The sequence below is a fragment of the Nansenia antarctica genome (genome assembly GCF_963989245.1).
Source record: "Nansenia antarctica genome assembly, chromosome: 12".
NCBI lineage: Eukaryota > Metazoa > Chordata > Actinopteri > Argentiniformes > Microstomatidae > Nansenia > Nansenia antarctica.
The window spans coordinates 30,960,928-30,979,560 of NC_137682.1; the positions used below are offsets into that span (position 1 = coordinate 30,960,928).

Genomic DNA, 18,633 nt, shown 5'->3' on the forward strand with positions numbered 1-18,633 from the left:
CTCGGGCTGTGCTTGTGATAGAGACATGAGCCAGGTTAGCTTTATGCGCCTGGGTCTCCTGAACAAGTAGAGACCAACCCCGAGTCGATCAGAGCTTCCTACGCTGAGCTATGGTAACTTTCCCGCACCTACCGCACAATACCTCCGGAAAACCGCAAAAATTAGGCATTCATCGGTAGGGGGTAGGTGCGGTAAAGTTACCATAGCTCATCGTAGGAATCATTGATCGACTCGGGGTTGGTCTCTACGTGTTTAGGAGACTCAGGCGCATAAAGAACATGAAAGGGCTCATGTCTCTATCACAATCACAGCACAGCTAGGCGCGAATCATGCGAAGGGGAGCAGGATATGGCAGGGGACTTTTCTAGGCAAAACTCCGGTTTTGAAAAAAGCACTCCGTACCTTTACGAGGTGATAACTACTATTAAGCTGCCAATCCAAAAGGTCTATCATATCAAAACATAATCTAGGGATGTATAGGAATAAGAAAATCACATCTAGGATTTGCCCAGAATTTGGTAATGAAAAATGGTTTGGCCCAAGGACTAATTGGTATTAATGCGCCCAAAGTGTGCCAAGAAAACAGTCCCCACACCAGTAACCCACCTGAATGCTGAAGGTGTCCAGGTGTTCCTAATAAAGTGTTCAGTGAGTGTATGATTTCACAACACGCTTTAAATAAATAAAGATTACTTTTTTCTGAATACAAAATTGTAAATGTATATCTATTGTCTCCTTTTCCTTCCAGCCATAAACAGTCACAAAAGAGTTTCAAGGACACACATCAAGAAACACAAATCTCTTGTTAAATATTGATTCCTGTCTTCTCTTGGAGAAGAAAGAGTGATCTTTCTGAGTTTCTTATTTTGAAATCTGTCCAAATAAAAGCATTGATTGTCAGAACGATCAAACAGCCAAGGCTCAACATTGCAATGAAGCTTACAAATAATAACCCAGAAAATCCAAATTAACTCTGAACTGGGAGTAGACAAAAGGTTTAGCTCTGAACTGGGAGAAGACAAAAGGTTTAGCTCTGAACTGGGAGCAGACAAAAGGTTTAGCTCTGAACTGGGAGAAGACAAAAGGTTTAGCTCTGAACTGGGAGCAGACAAAAGGTTTAGCTCTGAACTGGGAGTAGACAAAAGGTTTAGCTCTGAACTGGGAGCAGACAAAAGGTTTAGCTCTGAACTGGGAGAAGACAAAAGGTTTAGCTCTGAACTGGGAGAAGACAAAAGGTTTAGCTCTGAACTGGGAGCAGACAAAAGGTTTAGCTCTGAACTGGGAGCAGACAAAAGGTTTAGCTTGGCCTTGTTACAAAAGTAACAGAGAAATGAGCCTTTAAGGTGAAACAATGCAAACTTGTTAGCAAGCAGTACATTAGAGGGATTTACCACCCTTGCATTAGAGCTCAACGAATGAGGGACTTCAAATCTAATTCACCCTTGATAGAAATTGGAGGCTAATGAATATTACAGAACGTTGGTCTTGAATTCTGATGCAGACTTAATCCCTCACAATGCTCTCTAATATGGCTTTCACACCGCCAAGGAACCGCTCCTTTTCCCGTTCTGGAACTTTGGTGCTGTCTGCCAAACCATCAGCGTTCATACCAGTGTAACCAGAACCATCAGGGTTCATACCAGTGTAACCGGAACCATCAGGGTTCATACCAGTGTAACAAGAACCATCAGCGTTCATACCAGTGTAACCGGAACCATCAGCGTTCATACCAGTGTAACCAGAACCATCAGGGTTCATACCAGTGTAACCAGAACCATCAGGGTTCATACCAGTGTAACCAGAACCATCAGGGTTCATACCAGTGTAACCAGAACCATCAGCGTTCATACCAGTGTAACCAGAACCATCAGGGTTCATACCAGTGTAACCGGAACCATCAGGGTTCATACCAGTGTAACCAGAACCATAAGGGTTCATACCAGTGTAACCGGAACCATCAGGGTTCATACCAGTGTAACCAGAACCATAAGGGTTCATACCAGTGTAACCAGAACCATCAGGGTTCATACCAGTGTAACCAGAACCATCAGGGTTCATACCAGTGTAACCGGAACCATCAGGGTTCATACCAGTCTAACCAGAACCATCAGCGTTCATACCAGTGTAACCAGAACCATCAGCGTTCATACCAGTGTAACCAGAGCCATCAGCGTTCATACCAGTGTAACCAGAACCATCAGCGTTCATACCAGTGTAACCAGAACCATCAGCGTTCATACCAGTGTAACCAGAACCATAAGGGTTCATACCAGTGTAACCGGAACCATCAGGGTTCATACCAGTGTAACCAGAACCATCAGGGTTCATACCAGTGTAACCAGAACCATCAGCGTTCATACCAGTGTAACCAGAACCATCAGGGTTCATACCAGTGTAACCAGAACCATCAGCGTTCATACCAGTGTAACCGGAACCATCAGGGTTCATACCAGTGTAACCAGAACCATCAGCGTTCATACCAGTGTAACCGGAACCATCAGCGTTCATACCAGTGTAACCAGAACCATCAGCGTTCATACCAGTGTAACCAGAACCATCAGGGTTCATACCAGTGTAACCGGAACCATCAGGGTTCATACCAGTGTAACCGGAACCATGAGCATCATCATCGTTGGGTGACGAAGGGGCCGTGATGAACAAAAATGTCACAACAAGATGTCAGCTACTTCATTGGAAATGAGGATAATATCTTCCACTACAGTATCTGAAATAAACACTATTTTCTATGAAAAAAAACACTTTCTAAACATGTTCTCTTACTAGCCAGTTGCTCCGTTACTGGAATAGAAATGGCTTACGAAGTTCGCGTTCGCACGTGCGCCTGTGTGCGTGTGTTTGCTGAGCATGTGAGTAAGATAGAGAGAATGATGAAACTTTTGACCTTTTTGGTCACTAATTATTAGATTTAGATTAGATTACATTTTGTCTCCTTCCTTCTTTCTAGTCTTCACAGCCTAGAAGTCTGACGATGTCACGATTCTAGTTTTTGGTTCACACTGAGAAGCACTATTTTCTGGTTCCAGCTGTGAACCGACTTTATTTTCAGTCTGAACGTGCCGGCCAGTTCCAGACTGGGTTCGGGCACGCAAACCGGCACGGTTCCTTGCCGGTGTGAAAGCCCTGTCAGTGGAACACTAATTAAAACTCATATCCAATGCGGTGGCGTAGATAGTCCACTTTGTGGGCAGATGGCCATGGAAGGAAGCTGCATTTTTGTTTGTGGACGTCTGTGTTCTCCTTGTCCCATGCGTCCAAGCTGGTCCTCATCTCATTCTAATTGGAGCTGCCTGTCTGCCCTCCCATGGCAGCCCCTAGTTCCCAGAGATTCAAACTGAGCCTTCCAGCTTCACGCTCAGCCAGAGCCTCAGAGACAGCCAGGCAGGCAGAGAGAGAGAGAGAGCTGGAAGGAGGAGTCTTTGTGGAACAGCCCCCACCCTTACCCTGCCCCTCTGCTGGCTGAGTGAGTGGGTGAGCAAGGGAGAGAGAGAGAGCGTGAGAGAGATGGGGAGGGGGGCGAGGAGAGACACTGATGCTCTGAGATGAGATTGAGGATGGAACTGCAGTGAGAGACCAGGAGAGAGAGAGAGAGAGAGAGAGAGAGAGAGAGAGAGAGAGAGAGAGAGAGAGAGAGAGTGTGTTCCCAGTCTGTGTGTCCACAGTGAGTCGACAAGCTCACATCAACAGGAGAGTGAAGCGACGCTGACCATCAGCAACTCTGAAGAGTGACATAGAAAAGGAGAAGAGAGGAAAACAGGACAAAAGAGTAACAGCTTTCCTTAAAATAAGAGACATCATCGAGGGAGCAATACAAGAACACGGTCGTGTGTGTGTGTGTGTGTGTGTGTCTGTGTGTGTGTGTGTGTGAGTGTGTATGTGTGTCAACTTCAATTTCACACTCGCCCACTATTCTTTAGAGCGTTCCTCCCCAGCCATGGTTCCCTGGGTTGTTTTGTTCCTCTGGATCTCCGGACATGGTAAGTTAACTGGGTCTTGTCCTCATTATGCATTACACTTGTCTGGTGTACCTCTGATTTCTGTGTGAGTTTGTAACTGTTCATTGTGAATATTTGTCCAAGGCAGTCTCTGCTGTGAGATGTGCTCAGAGATGATGTTGTCACATGTCTTATTCTGCGTACAGCCTTCCTGTATGCATTGTCAAAGTCCAACATGAAGAAGACTCTGTCGGATAACAACACAATACGTGTGTTCAGAGACACAGTTGTAGCTGGTGCTACTCTGTCTCAGGAGTAGTTTTTTGCCCTGTCAGGCTGGTTATATGATCCTTTTAAGACTGAATACACACATTAGGACAGCTCAGGAGTGCCCGCATCCAAGCCTAGCAGTGTTCACTCCAGAGTCACATTGTTTTGAACACAATGACACTATGTCTCTTTGCCAAACACATAGCGGGAGTTGATCAATACAACAGAGGGGGGTGGACGCTGCTTTAGAACACAGACCACTACGGACCACACTGCTCTAGTGCTATTTGTATTTGTAGACACTGTTAAAAGAATAGGATGGATGGGATGTTTATTTTACTTGCCATTAGATGGTTGTCTTTCGAAAACAATGCTACTCTCATTGTGAGTGTTCTCTAAGAGGTATGGGAACTTCACCACGGGGTCTGGCTGAGATGGCTGGGCTGAGGGCTGACTCTGACTGAGATGGCTGGGCTGAGGGCTGACTCAAAGACTGGATGGATGTTTGCTCCTCTGTAGTAACTGACCCACAATGGGAATCATAATGAATCCCAGAGTGGGTCATAGAGTCTGTCACAGCTTCTTTTCAAAGTTTGACCTCTCACACTGAGTGACCATCTAAGCAGGGCTTTGTCTTTGAATGTGTGTGTGTGTGTGTGTGTGTGTGTGTGTGTGTGTGTGTGTGTGTGTGTCATAGACACATATAGAGGTATAAGCGTTTGTTTAAAATCAGCGGAGGGAAAGGAAATCAAGTCACACAGCGCTGGATCTGACAGCTTTGAGATTAGAACATGTCGGTAGCGTTAAACAAGGACTTGTCGCTGTGAGCTCTCTCTTTGTTTGGCTATTTCCGTTGGCCCCTTATGTTCACATCATGCATACAACTGAACGATATAGTGTAACAGAAAGGATTGAACAACTTGAGCTAAGTTTCGCTTTCAGATGCATCACCCTGGTGCTCTTTCCCATGCATGTTTAAGGCTCAAGAAAGTGTCTGTTTACATTGAAACAGAGGGAATATTATGTCCAGAAAACAGCCCAAATTTGAAACTGCCTCTTATAATAAAGCTTTTATTGCTCTTAGGAGCTCTGATACAAAAGTTGTAGACAATGCCTTAGTAGGATGTCAGTTTTAGCATTGCATTTTAAATGGCTGTGAAAGAGTCCTGGGTTGTCAACACAAACAGTTTCTTCTCTGTGAATGCGTAGCCGAGACGTGGGGCCAGCTACTATATTTCACAGCTCATGTCTGTATGACCAGAGGGAATGTTTGCCTGATACTGCCAAGATGTACATGTACTGTATGTATAGCTACCCATACCATACTTTTATTTTTCCTGTTTTCAGTAGGATGGCAACATTCATGTCTCCATGAGATATTCATATAACATCTCAGGTTAATGGGTGGTTTGCTACATGCAAGAAGTGCCAGTTGGACCTTTTGGATTCAAATCAAGACGCAAACAGTCACCATCCCTATCTGAATGTAAACTCAAGATGATTTGGACGTATATAAATCTGTGTCACATGCTGGTGAATGCACATGTGCACATACAATGTAACACCATGACAAAGAGTGACGTTTTTCCCATTCTTAAAGGAAAAAGAAAATGTGATTGGGAGAATAACCTGAGCTACAACATGTGCTGTTTACTCATTAAACTGGCCTTGTTTGCTGTGCTAGATAGGAAATATGAAGAGATAATTAAAGAGCTTAAGAGCAGCATAAGAAATAACAACATAAAATAATTTGTGGCATTTGCATCCTTAGATTTAAGAGGCTAGATATATTCAAATGTATAACGCTATATCAACCACATTTATATAATTGAATGAATGAAAGAATGAATGAATGGACTTTATTGTCATTGCTACAGTACAGGTACCAAACAACGAAATTTAGGAGGGGTGGCTCCCCTGGTGTTAGGAAAGAAAAAAAAAAAAACTTTTAGAAAAAGAAAAAATCACAAGAAGGTAAGGAGCTGGTTTACATAAATAAAGGCTATGTACACAATCCACTGTACTATACTGCACAGATAGTCAACTAGGGTTGTCATATTGCACAATAGTATTTTTTCACGTTATTTAAAGTGTCACAGTTTGCAGGCTTGAAATGTACATGTTTGTGCCTCAGCACTACACCTGATTTTTTCAGTCCAGCAGCTGCCATACAATCCGTCCAGACTGTCCAGGGCCCAGAACTTAGGTCTTTGCTGTGTTCAGGGCCTGGACGGCCCTGTGGTAGAAGCAGTTCTTCAGTCTGTTTGTCTTAGCGGCCAGGGTCCTGAACCTCCTTTTCGAGGGCAGCCTGGTAAAGTGTACGTGCCCAGGGTGGGTCGGGTCCCTGGAGATCTTTGAGGCCTTCCTGAGACAGTGTGTGTTGTACAGCTCTTGGGCTGTACAACACAGGCATTATATTATTATTAGGCATTATTATTATTATTATTATTATTATTATTATTATTATTATTGTTATTTTGTTTAGCAAATGATGCACTGTTCTGTTTACAATAGGCCCCAATCAGCTGATTTCTGTCAGCTGAGGCTTTGGAAATGACGGCATATCCTATTGTTCTGGCTTGAATGGGTAAACTTTATTATAACTACACAGTGACTATGCTGATTATGCATCACGTCATAATTTATTTTTATTCGAGAGTTCTGGCTGTATTATTCCCTTATTGGATCAACCCTGGGCTATAAAGCAACCAAAGACACTTTAATCATAACCAAACTTCTGCATTTTCCTTATCTTTGTTTATGTGCAAATATATCTACTCTATGCCTTGAGTGATTATTATATAAGAATTTGAACAATGCCAAATGGTATCCTTCCAGGAATGACATAGAGCGATACATTCCAATTCCCTAGCTCCAGAGATTTCCATACATCAGCTCTTTGTGTCCAGTTATTCTACAGCCATCTACTTTCCCCTCATTATTACAGGTGAAACATTCAGTTCTGAGAAAACAACAAAAAATCAGCTATAACTCAGATGATGCAGACAGGAGCGAGATTGCTCTGCAGTTGTTTATTACCATAATATAAAGTATGTAAGCCCTGGCAGGTAAACGTGAGATAACAACTTCTGTCTGCCTCTGGGGAGGATATGTTCCACTGTAGCTAATTCTTGTTTTACAAATCACTGCTCTGTTTATGTCACGAGCCACAGGCCTGCAGTCTCAGAGCCACAGGCCTGGAGTCTCAGGAAGCCACGAGGAAGGGACAGAAGGAGTTGTGGCTGAGTAACAGTGTGTGATAGAGAAAGAGAGACAGACATTCTCTAGTGAGGCTGGGAGAGAGCTGTTCATGCACTCAGTCCTACCTGTGCTCGATATAGGGCATCGTCCCTCCAAGTCACCTGGTCTGCCATTGACTGATGACACAGAGCCAGCCAGGAAGATGCTGGAGTAGGTCCCTGAGAACGCCACCACCTCAGGCGAAACTGTCCAGAACTTCTACCTCTTCTCTCTCTCTTCTCTCTCTCTCTCTCTCTCTCTCTCTCTCTCTCTCTCTCTCTCTCTCTCTCTCTCTCTCTCTCTCTCTCTCTCTCTCTCTCTCTCTCTCTCACGAGATACTGTGTGAGCACCAACTCTGCTGTCAGTGGAATGGTGCTGGAATATCTGAGTGCATCAACTCCCTGTGGACAAGGGCAGTTTAAGAATAGGTTCTTGTACTGGATGTGCTTGTCTCAGTGCCCAACTGCTAAATCAAACTGTGGTTTATGGAGTGGCACTCTCTCTCACCAGATCAGCTGTGGTTTATGGAGTGGCACTCTCTCTCACCAGATCAGCTGTGGTTTATGGAGTGGCACTCTCTCTCACCAGATCAGCTGGTTTATGGAGTGGCACTCTCTCTCACCAGATCAGCTGTGGTTTATGGAGTGGCACTCTCTCTCACCAGATCAGCTGGTTTATGGAGTGGCACTCTCTCTCACCAGATCAGCTGTGGTTTATGGAGTGGCACTCTCTCTCTCACCAGATGAAGCTGTGGTTTATGGAGTGGCACTCTCTCTCACCAGATCAGATGTGGTTTATGGAGTGGCACTCTCTCTCACCAGATCAGCTGTGGTTTATGGAGTGGCACTCTCTCTCACCAGATGAAGCTGTGGTTTATGGAGTGGCACTCTCTCTCACCAGATCAGCTGCCACCCTTGAACATTACCCAGCTTGGTGGCACTTCTACAGTTGATAATAAATATGTGTTGGCATTCTGATGGCCTCATGTTCCCCCACTAGGGGCAGTGCTGCACAGCTCTCTCTCTCTCTCTCTCTCTCTCTCTCTCTCTCTCTCTCTCTCTCTCTCTCTCTCTGTCTCTGTCTCTCTCTCTCTCTCTCTGTCTCTGTCTCTGTCTCTCTCTGTCTCTGTCTCTGTCTCTGTCTCTCTCTCTCTCTCTCTCTGTCTCTGTCTCTGTCTCTCTCTCTCTCTCTGTCTCTCTGTCTCTGTCTCTGTCTCTGTCTCTCTCTCTCTCTCTCTCTCTGTCTCTGTCTCTCTCTGTCTCTCTCTGTCTCTGTCTCTGTCTCTCTCTCTCTCTCTCTGTCTCTGTCTCTCTCTCTCTCTGTCTCTGTCTCTGTCTCTGTCTCTCTCTCTCTCTCTCTCTGTCTCTGTCTCTCTCTCTCTCTCTCTCTCTCTCTCTCTCTCTCTCTCTCTCTCTCTCTCTCTCTCTCTCTCTCTCTCTCTCTGTCTCTCTCTGTCTCTGTCTTTGTCTCTCTCTCTCTCTCTCTCTCTCTCCCTCTCTCTCTCTGTCTCTCTCTCTCTCTCTCTCTCTGTCTCTGTCTCTCTCTCTCTCTCTCTCTCTCTCTCTCTCTCTCTCTCTCTCTCTGTCTCTCTCTGTCTCTGTCTTTGTCTCTCTCTCTCTCCTCTCTCTCTCCCTCTCTCTCTCTGTCTCTCTCTCTCTCTCTCTCTGTCTCTGTCTCTCTCTCTCTCTCTCTCTGTCTCTCTCTCTCTCTCTCTCTCTCTCTCTCTCTCTCTGTCTCTGTCTCTCTCTCTCTCTCTCTCCCTCTCTCTCTCTGTCTCTCTCTCTCTCTCTCTCTCTCTGTCTCTGTCTCTCTCTCTCTCTCTCTCTCTCTCTCTCTCTCTCTCTCTCTCTCTCTCTCTCTCTCTCTCTCTCTCTCTCTCTGCTCAGACCTCCTAGTGCTAAGTCACCACCCCACCACGACACTAAGCTGTGTCTTAAGCCTGGAAAGCAAGTCTTAATACACGAAACACATCTATTTCATTTACTGCTGTCTATTAACTCTGACTATTCTAAACCCATTTTTCATGGGAACACAAGCTTTGATACACATTCTTAATAGCTTCATAATTAAATGTCAACCCAATGTCATGTTTGCATATATGGATTCTAGGATGAATCTCTCTGGTTGTTGAAAATAAAAACATATATGTGACACGTTCTAGTGTTTTGGTCGCATGTTGGCATCCGATTCAATGTTCAGACTTTTCTTTTGAAAAATGTGAATACATTTCAGCGTTGTTGAAAATCAATGACATATCGCTAGTCAACACAGCTTGTTTTGCGAGCCTGCTAACAATGTAAAGTACTGTTATAGTTAACTAGGTAGCAGTGGGGATTACTCACCCAATCCATTGTAAATGCAGTATTTTTGTTTGACTATGGAGATTTTGTTGTGATTCTCAACAATGTTGAAATGTATTTCTGTGTTTCAAAATAAAGGTCTGTACATTTTGATTGGTTGCGGACATGAGGACCCAAACACTAGAACGTGTCACATATTCACAATATATCTGAAAATGACATTGTCAATTTCCTTTCCATTTTGCAGCATCATTACACATAGTTGTAGTTAAGCAATGCATGTGTTAAACCTCTTGCAAATGCATGGATTATAACATGAAATAATCCTGTTGGAATTCATAGATGTTGCCATTTCCACCACAGACTGATACTAATGAATGTAGTTATTTTGTTCCTCTCCATAATATGCTGTAGTAGTAGGTCTTAATTTTCTTAGTATTCTGATTTCCTAACAGTGATTATGGTGGCCTGTCTTTCTGCTGTCAAATAACCATAACCATGACATTCATCCAGGGATATTGGTCTGTTGTAACCCTTCAATACAATACTGATTAATGACTTATTATTGTTACTGTAGTAACATTGTGAAGCCAGGCCACGTAAACCTATTGATGATGATGTCATCCATTCTGACTTTGTAGACCACCTGTGTTTTCTTGTGCTCTATGTACCATCAAGGCTAGTCACATGAATCACATCAGCTGCCGTGACCCCTGCTCATTTCTGAGTCAAACTAGATTAAGCCTAATCCCATCCAAACTAGGCTCCCAGATGGATTTTTCTGGTAATAAGTAAAGATATGAATAAATAATCAGTAGCTGTCTCTAGAAAGGTGTGACTGTAAGTCAAGCAATGGATATTACTTTGAATTAGGACATTTTCACAAATGTTATTTCCAAGAACCAGCCGAGGCCAAGAGCTATAGAGTCTATTACCAGAGATTATCTACAGTGCCTTATTAAAGTATTCAGACCCCTTCACTTTTTCCACATGTTGTTGTGTTATAGATTCAATTTAAAATGGACTAAATTAAAATCATTTTCCATCAATCCACACAAAATATCCCAGAATGACGAAGTGAAAACACATTTAAATGTATTAAAATTGATACACAGAAATACCTCATGTGCATAAGTATTCAGACCCTTTGCTACGACACTCTTAACATTAGCTAAAATGCAAAAATGTCATCAACAAATCACTCAATACGTTGAATGGAGTCCATCTTAATGCAAGGATAATGTCATGTAATAATGTCATTTCTGAATTAATATCTTTGTTTTTTATCGGGCAGGGGTAGGCTTTTTGATATGAAGTGCCATTTTTAAATGTTGATGTTTATCAATGTGCCAATATGAACACAAATGTTGACCACCTACCTTCTAAGAGACTGAGAAAGGACAGGGTCCTCAGGTCCTGTACCAGCAGTACTATTACAAAAGTAAAAGTTGTTAATCCATCACATCATTTTGGTGTGAATTGAGTTTTTCTCTTGCCCTCACAAAGGTGACCTGTCTAAACAACAGAATGAGCTCTCTCTATTAAAAAGTGCCTCAAGAAATGTCGCCAATAATATTAATTAATATAATAACATATCATTGTGGCCCTGTCGTCCAGCTTCCTTTGAAAGAGGCATTGCTATAGTATTACGTGTATTACCTTGTTACCATTTAATTAGAAAATATATCACAGATATACCATTTCATTACAATTATTTGTTATCAGCTGTGGTTTCACCAATTCATATTTGTGTATCATCATATGCTTGTATCATGCTATAAGCCAAAACAAACGTGTCAGTGAATATGGGACATATTCAATATTCTAGTTGATTTTCATTTGGTATTTAACTGTTCCATCCGCTTAGATGGGAACATGTCTGTGTGGCTCATTCTGGTCAGGGCAGAAGGATGATTAGTTCAGACACTTCTTGGAAACCAGGCAATGATCCGTTTCCTCTTAAGCAGTGAGGAAAAACAAACCGTGTTTACTGGACTTCATTATTATTCTCCAATGGCATCACTGTGCTTAAGTACACTAGAACGGCCCCCTCCTCCCCCGCCACACACACATACACACACATACACACACATACACACACATACACACACATACACACACATACACACACATACACACACATACACACACCACCCTCCCCCCCCCGCCACACACACATACACACACCTCCTCCCCCCGCCACACACACATACACACACCTCCCCCCCCCCCGCCACACACACATACACACACCTCCTCCTCCCCCCGCCACACACACATACACACACCTCCCCCCCCCCGCCACACACACATACACACACCTCCCCCCCCCGCCACACACACATACACACACCTCCTCCCCCCCGCCACACACACATACACACACCTCCTCCCCCCCGCCACACACACATACACACCACCTCCTCCCCCCCGCCACACACACATACACACACCTCCTCCTCCCCCCCGCCACACACACATACACACACCTCCCCCCCCCGCCACACACACATACACACACACATACACACACCTCCTCCCCCCGCCACACACACATACACACACCTCCTCCCCCCCGCCACACACACATACACACACCACCACCTCCCCCCCGCCACACACACATACACACACCACCTCCTCCCCCCCGCCACACACACATACACACACCTCCTCCCCCCCGCCACACACACATACACACACCACCATCCCCCTCCTCCCCCCCGCCACACACACATACACACACCCCCTCCTCCCCCCCGCCACACACACATACACACACCACCATTCCCCTCCTCCCCCCCGCCACACACACATACACACACCACCATTCACATTTACAGCCCTCATCCCTCTATCGCTCTCTCTCTCAAAAGACTTTACTCTTGGATCTCATTCCTAGGGGATGAATTTATCCAGATTGCAGCACTCTCAGCAAAAGGGCATTATCCCAGATTACATGTCTGCTGGGCGGCAATGTTAAGTAATTCAACCAGATGCTGTCGTGATGGTGAGGTCACCTGTGGAGTGAGGGTTAGCACTCGCACTCCTCTGTCACACCCCCGCCCCCCCCCCCTTTAGGACACGGTAGTAGTGTTCAGACGCAGAGCGATGGGGGGGAGGGGACACACCCTGGGAAGCAGCTGCCTTCTCTTCTCTGAGCGTGGATGGGATTGTTTGACAGATTATTGGAGGGATTAATGGGTTCTAAATTGCAGCCTAATGCACAGGAAACAACAGGCAATGTTATTCTCCCGCAGTCAGAGCAGCTCCACAGGGGGAGATGTACAGAGTTGTGGTGGGTTGTACAGCGCTTGCGTTCCAGTGGCAGTGTGGCACAGCTGGCCTCCTTGTTCCTGTTCAGGGGCAGCTAGGAGAGAAGTGATAGAGGGGCATGGGGTGTGAGTGCAACATTTAAGTTGTTTTGGTCCAGAAAAAGGGATTTTTAAAATGGAGAGTACACAACACTTGGTTCGCGTATAATCATGTTGTTACTGCCGGAGGTGTAAGGGCGATTTCCTCCTTTCTGTCTGGTGGCTGCCTCTTTGAATCATGCACACGCACAAACACAACAGCTAATGTCCAACACTGCAAGGCCATTGTAGGGCTTTATATCATTATCAGGGAGGATGTTGTTGTTTGGAATTACATCATTTTGCTTTGGTGGCCAGAGGTGTCAGATTTCCGATACTTACGCCCTGCTCCCTTAAAGAACATTCAGTATGTTTGGCAATCAAACAACTCTGTGTGTTGATTCTAACATTCTAATTCAGCAATCGGGAAGGCTATGAAAGAAAAATACTGTCTAACTGCCTTGCAGTATAAATTCACATATTGTATGTGTGTTCATGCTTTGCCCCAAGATGCAGCTGGCCATTTTTCTTGCAGAGTAAACAACCCTCACTCCCTCCATTGATAGCATTATCTTTGCAGATCTGAATGTATTACCTTAGGTAAATTGCATGCCATCCTCTTCACGGTGCAGTGCTGCCAATATAATGTTGTGTATCGGCTGAAGCATTTGTGAGTAAACCAGCCAGTAAACCAGCCAGTAAACCAGCCAGTAAACCAGCCAGTAAACCAGCCAGTAAACCAGACAGTAAATGCATTGCCAGGACGGGACACGTTGTGTTGGAGGAAGGCAGGAAGATGTTGTGTTTTGGCACAGGAGGCACTTGAGGACTTGGGTAGATAATCTGATAACAGCTTCAGAGTGTTTTGCAGAAGTTTTTTGGGACAGCGCAATAGTACACTTGGATGAACTCAGCTGTCTCCTCTGTCCTCTCTCCCTCCATTCCTCTCTTCCTCCATTCCTCTCTCCCTCCATTCCTCTCTCCCTCCATTCCTCTCTCTCTCCATTCCTCTCTCCCTCCATTCCTCTCTCTCTCCATCCCTCTCTCCCTCCATTCCTCTCTCCCTCCATTCCTCTCTTCTGCCCTCTCTCCCTCCATTCCTCTCTCCCTCCATTCCTCTCTCCCTCCATTCCTCTCTTCTGCCCTCTCTCCCTCCATCCCTCTCTCCCTCCATTCCTCTCTCCCTCCATTCCTCTCTCCCTCCCTTCCTCTCTCCCTCCATCCCTCTCTCCCTCCATTCCTCTCTCCCTCCATTCCTCTCTCCCTCCATTCCTCTCTCCCTCCATCCCTCTCTCCCTCCATTCCTCTCTCCCTCCATTCCTCTCTCCCTCCATTCCTCTCTCCCTGCCCCGCCTCTCCAATGCCAATGTTTATAACAACGAGAGATGGAAATGGCTTTCAAATTGGGCAATGAAAGCTAGTAGTGTGTGTCTGTGTGTGTTTATGCGTGTCAGAGGTGCAAGGGTACTGCTGTGCAACGCCAATTACAGCTGCAAGCCATGTGTGGGAACATAAATGCAAATTGGCCTTTTAACTTAGACATAGGGAATCAGATGAGAAAGGAGCCCCTCATCTGTGGATAAATGTGTGTGTTCTTGCCTGCCAACACAAATGCACCTGTCAGGAACAACAGTGGCAAAGGATAGCATGGTTATACCATGGTGGCCCTGTGGCTGGTGGATCAGGAAATGCAAGTGAGACTTTTCTGTCTGAACTGGGGCCCAGAGCTTACCTATGTTCTGACTTGTGTGGCTCATTTGAGTCTGCCCAGCGTCTCACTCATTTGAGTCTGCCCAGCGTCTCACTCATTTGAGTCTGCCCAGCGTCTCACTCATTTGGGATAAACATACTTTGTTGGAACTAGTCATCATTGAGAAAAGAAAAAACTGATTTCAAAGATGTTTTATTCAGCAAGACACATCAGACAGAACTGCACTGACAACTTTCTCTTCATCTTAACCTTCTGAAACCTGATAGGGAGCCCTAACGCCTCCACACCCTCCATTCTTCTCAATGCCGCTTATTTTAATTTGGTTCGATGCGATCATATATTTTAGGTTTGAAATGTTAACTCCTTACCATTCCTGTATAACGCCTATCCAATGCATACCCAAAGTAAAGTGAAAGCTGTTCTTGAACCATTGGGGGTAAATGCATGGGGTTGGTCTCCTTTTGAAGGTGACACTTTGAAATGTGTTCCCCAACAGTAAGAATGACTAAGTGGCACTGGCATTGAGAAATACAAGTTTGAACAGTAAGTAAAAAAAAAAAAAAAAACGCTTAAATATTTGTTTTTACTTCCGTTGTTGTCGGAATGTTAACGATCGGTGGTCTATAACTGTAAGGCTTCATTGGTGAGTTTTATCACATTTGTCAAGTAGTGTGTTTGTTGGTGGTCTGACAGCGACGTTGATTGTGCCTAATGTTGTGATTGTATCTTGAGATGGATTATTTGGCTCGAAGCGCAATAATCATAGCTTTGAGAGGATGTAAAGCATGACTACCTTCTTAAACATAGGAACATAGGAAGCATGTACAGGCCATGACAATTAGCTCATGGCGCTAGGGCCCGCTGTCCGGCCGTCGAATGGTTAACAGGCTATGACGAACACATACACGAACTTCAGAATGGCACTAGTGATAGGCAACCAACAATGTACGCTATAACATCCACGATAATTAATTATGAGAGCACTTAAATACGTAATAATTTAGAAGTAATACAAAGGGGAGGTCGGGAAAACGGCACAACACCGGCAAAAGCATTATTTGAAGCTAAGAGGGTGAGAAGGTTTCAATTGAGTTGGACAATTTGAGGCAGAAACGGCGGTCCGTAGGTGGAGGACCACCGGTCAACGAAACTCTCAGCCAGGATTCAACCCTTGGGAGTTTAGGAGCTGGAGGAAGATTACATATTGCTTTTTCAAAACCCATGTGAAGGAAAGGTGCCATATTGATTGGACATCTCTGCCTGATCTGCCTCTAATACAACTCATATTCACTGTGCCCACTCCATTGGAACAACGAGGTCGGTTTTTACATGCAGTAATGACGGGTGTTCAGTCTCAGGATCAGTTCTATGTAATCCACAGATACAGTGCCCTGTGTAATGGAACAGTGAAGCATTTTCTATTATTTTTAGCTCTATACTCCATTTGGATTTGAAATCAAAACAATTCTATGAGGTTAGTATACATTCTCATTCTTTATTTGAAGATATTTGTGTTTTGGTTTCACCATTTAGAAATGACAACACTTCTGTATTCATAAGGCCAATGCACACGGTGTGCGATTTTGTCGTGCGACGGAATTATTTTGGTCGTGTGACAGAGAAAATGAAATCGATTCCATTGTTTTGAATGAGACAATGCATACGGCGTGCGATGAGTCGCACCGCACATTCTATCGCACTGTCGAATTTTGTCGTGTGACGGATTGCGTCACAATGGGAAAATTGGGAAACTTCAACTGGTGCATCTAAATTAATTGAGTCACTCATAACGGGGAGAGAGACTGGAGCATACATTTTACACGCATCTTTCGGTCATAGACAGCTAGCTTGCTGAGCATCAACTAATTTTCCATAACCTAAAAAGGAGGCGGTTGGTTGTGGGTCTACGAGATGCTGCAGTCTCACAATGAAATGAGAGTTCAACTTGGTCAACAGTTGAGGCTGTAGTGTACAGGAGGACCGCTAGTTCCAGACAACTTACTTCAGGTTGAGGAGGGTATTGTAGTGCCAGAAAACGCGAGTCGTAGGTAGCGTATCAAATGACAAAGCTAAACGTTTAATGAAGGACATGAATGATTGTCAACAACACACTCAAGCAGTAAGTAGAATAAACAACTCGGGTACCACGCACTAAACTGTCCGTGCGGAACAATACACCCAACCCATATTTCCGTGGGTGATATCATTGTTGTTATTTGTATTTTGTATTGTGCAGCCAAAAAGGCTATCGTAAATCTTTGAGCAAGTAACGTACCCTTAGTTTACTTGAAGATCTACGGTAGCCTTTTTTGGCTGCACAGGGTTGCCAGATTTGTAATCTAGCACGACTGAATGACCAGCCAAATTGTACACATGTTGTATAGAGACTGTACACTGAAAACCGGACATCTGGCAACCCAAAATGTATATTTACTCTACTGTACGTTAATTGACCGGTAACGTTATACAATTTACAGCCAACATGGATGGTGACACTAATTCAAAGCCACAGGGAGCTCTTCGACCCCAGTTATGACTGGTATAAAGATACGATCAAAACTGACCACGCTTGGAGAGCTATTTCTCTGGCAATCGGATTCTCTGCTAAGTAGCGAGCTACCTGAGATACCTAACCAATGAAAAATGTATGTCTTAAAACAGCGATGTGTGTCACAAGTTAACCATTGTGTCACCATTAATGTATAAAACGTGGGAAGGCGTGTCATGCCACATAGCTACACGGCCCATCTCATATGGGATTACAAGACACTGTATTACATAATAATAATCAAGCATGTAAGCACAATATGCCCAGTTGTATAATGGAGAAATTGTGGAAGCAAGGCAAGCAATATTGGGTAGGATTGGTAGAGCCTATAGTAATCAGCCTGAATCGAATGTTGTCGTGCGACGTCGCATCGCACGCCGCGTGCATTGCGATGCGATTGTTGTCGTAGAACGTTGTCGTGCGACGTCGCATCGCATGCCTTGTGCATTGGCCTATAGTCCCTCTTTTTCAAGCCACCAAAGGTTTTGGGACAGATTCATGTAATGTCCAAATTATTTGGAACTTTATTTGGTCAACAATCTTTTTCATACAATAACTGCCTGAAGTCAGCGACCCATTGACCCTACTGTAGTTCGGTTGGTGACGTATTCTGCGAATAAGTCTCTAACACATTCATGCCTACTTCCTAGAAAGTCTTCCTGATCTGTGGGACAGTTGTTTTGGGGTTTTCTTAATAATGTTGAGCATTTCTCTGCCATCCACTGTATACATCTTCCTTGGCCTCCCAGCCCATTTGATATTGCAGCCCGTTTTTTTCTCAGTTGTTCCAAACTATTTTGGCAAGACTAGGGTTTTGGCTGTTTCTGTTTTCTTTTGTTCAGATTTTTCAGCCTAATAATGGCTTCCGTGACTTTCATTGACACCTTTGGTTTTCATGTTGCCAGACAGACACCAATAGCACATTCCAATGGCGAACTCAAAGCTTAGAATCAATACTAGACATTGACAGCTCTCCTATGCCTGCAGATGTGATGGAACACACCATAACATTACATAAACATTACCAATCGTCCCATTATGTTTGGTATCCTGAAATAGGGACTATGTATAAAAAGTGTTGTTGTTTCTAAATGGTGAAACCAATATGTATACAAATACCCTAAATCAAAGCTGATAATCTGTACATTAACCTCATAGTATTGCTCTTGGAATATAGATCAAAAGGAAGAAAAAAATGCTTCACTGTCCTATTACTTACACAGGGCACTGTATATTTCACAGATCTCTGGCCTCATCC

The 18,633-nt window shown here is 44.2% G+C and overlaps 1 protein-coding gene across 1 annotated transcript in view; it reads left to right on the forward strand.

The window, feature by feature from the left end:
* Window positions 1–3,952: 3,952 nt before the first annotated feature.
* LOC308168339 (kin of IRRE-like protein 3) overlaps window positions 3,953–18,633 on the forward strand; it is a gene marked incomplete at both ends in the record, with an annotated part of 240,788 nt that continues 226,107 nt past the window's right edge. Inside the window, one exon of the mRNA XM_080542893.1 lies at window positions 3,953–3,995. Within this exon, the coding sequence (XP_080399019.1) occupies window positions 3,953–3,995 (43 nt within the window). The remainder of the gene's footprint in view (window positions 3,996–18,633) is intronic.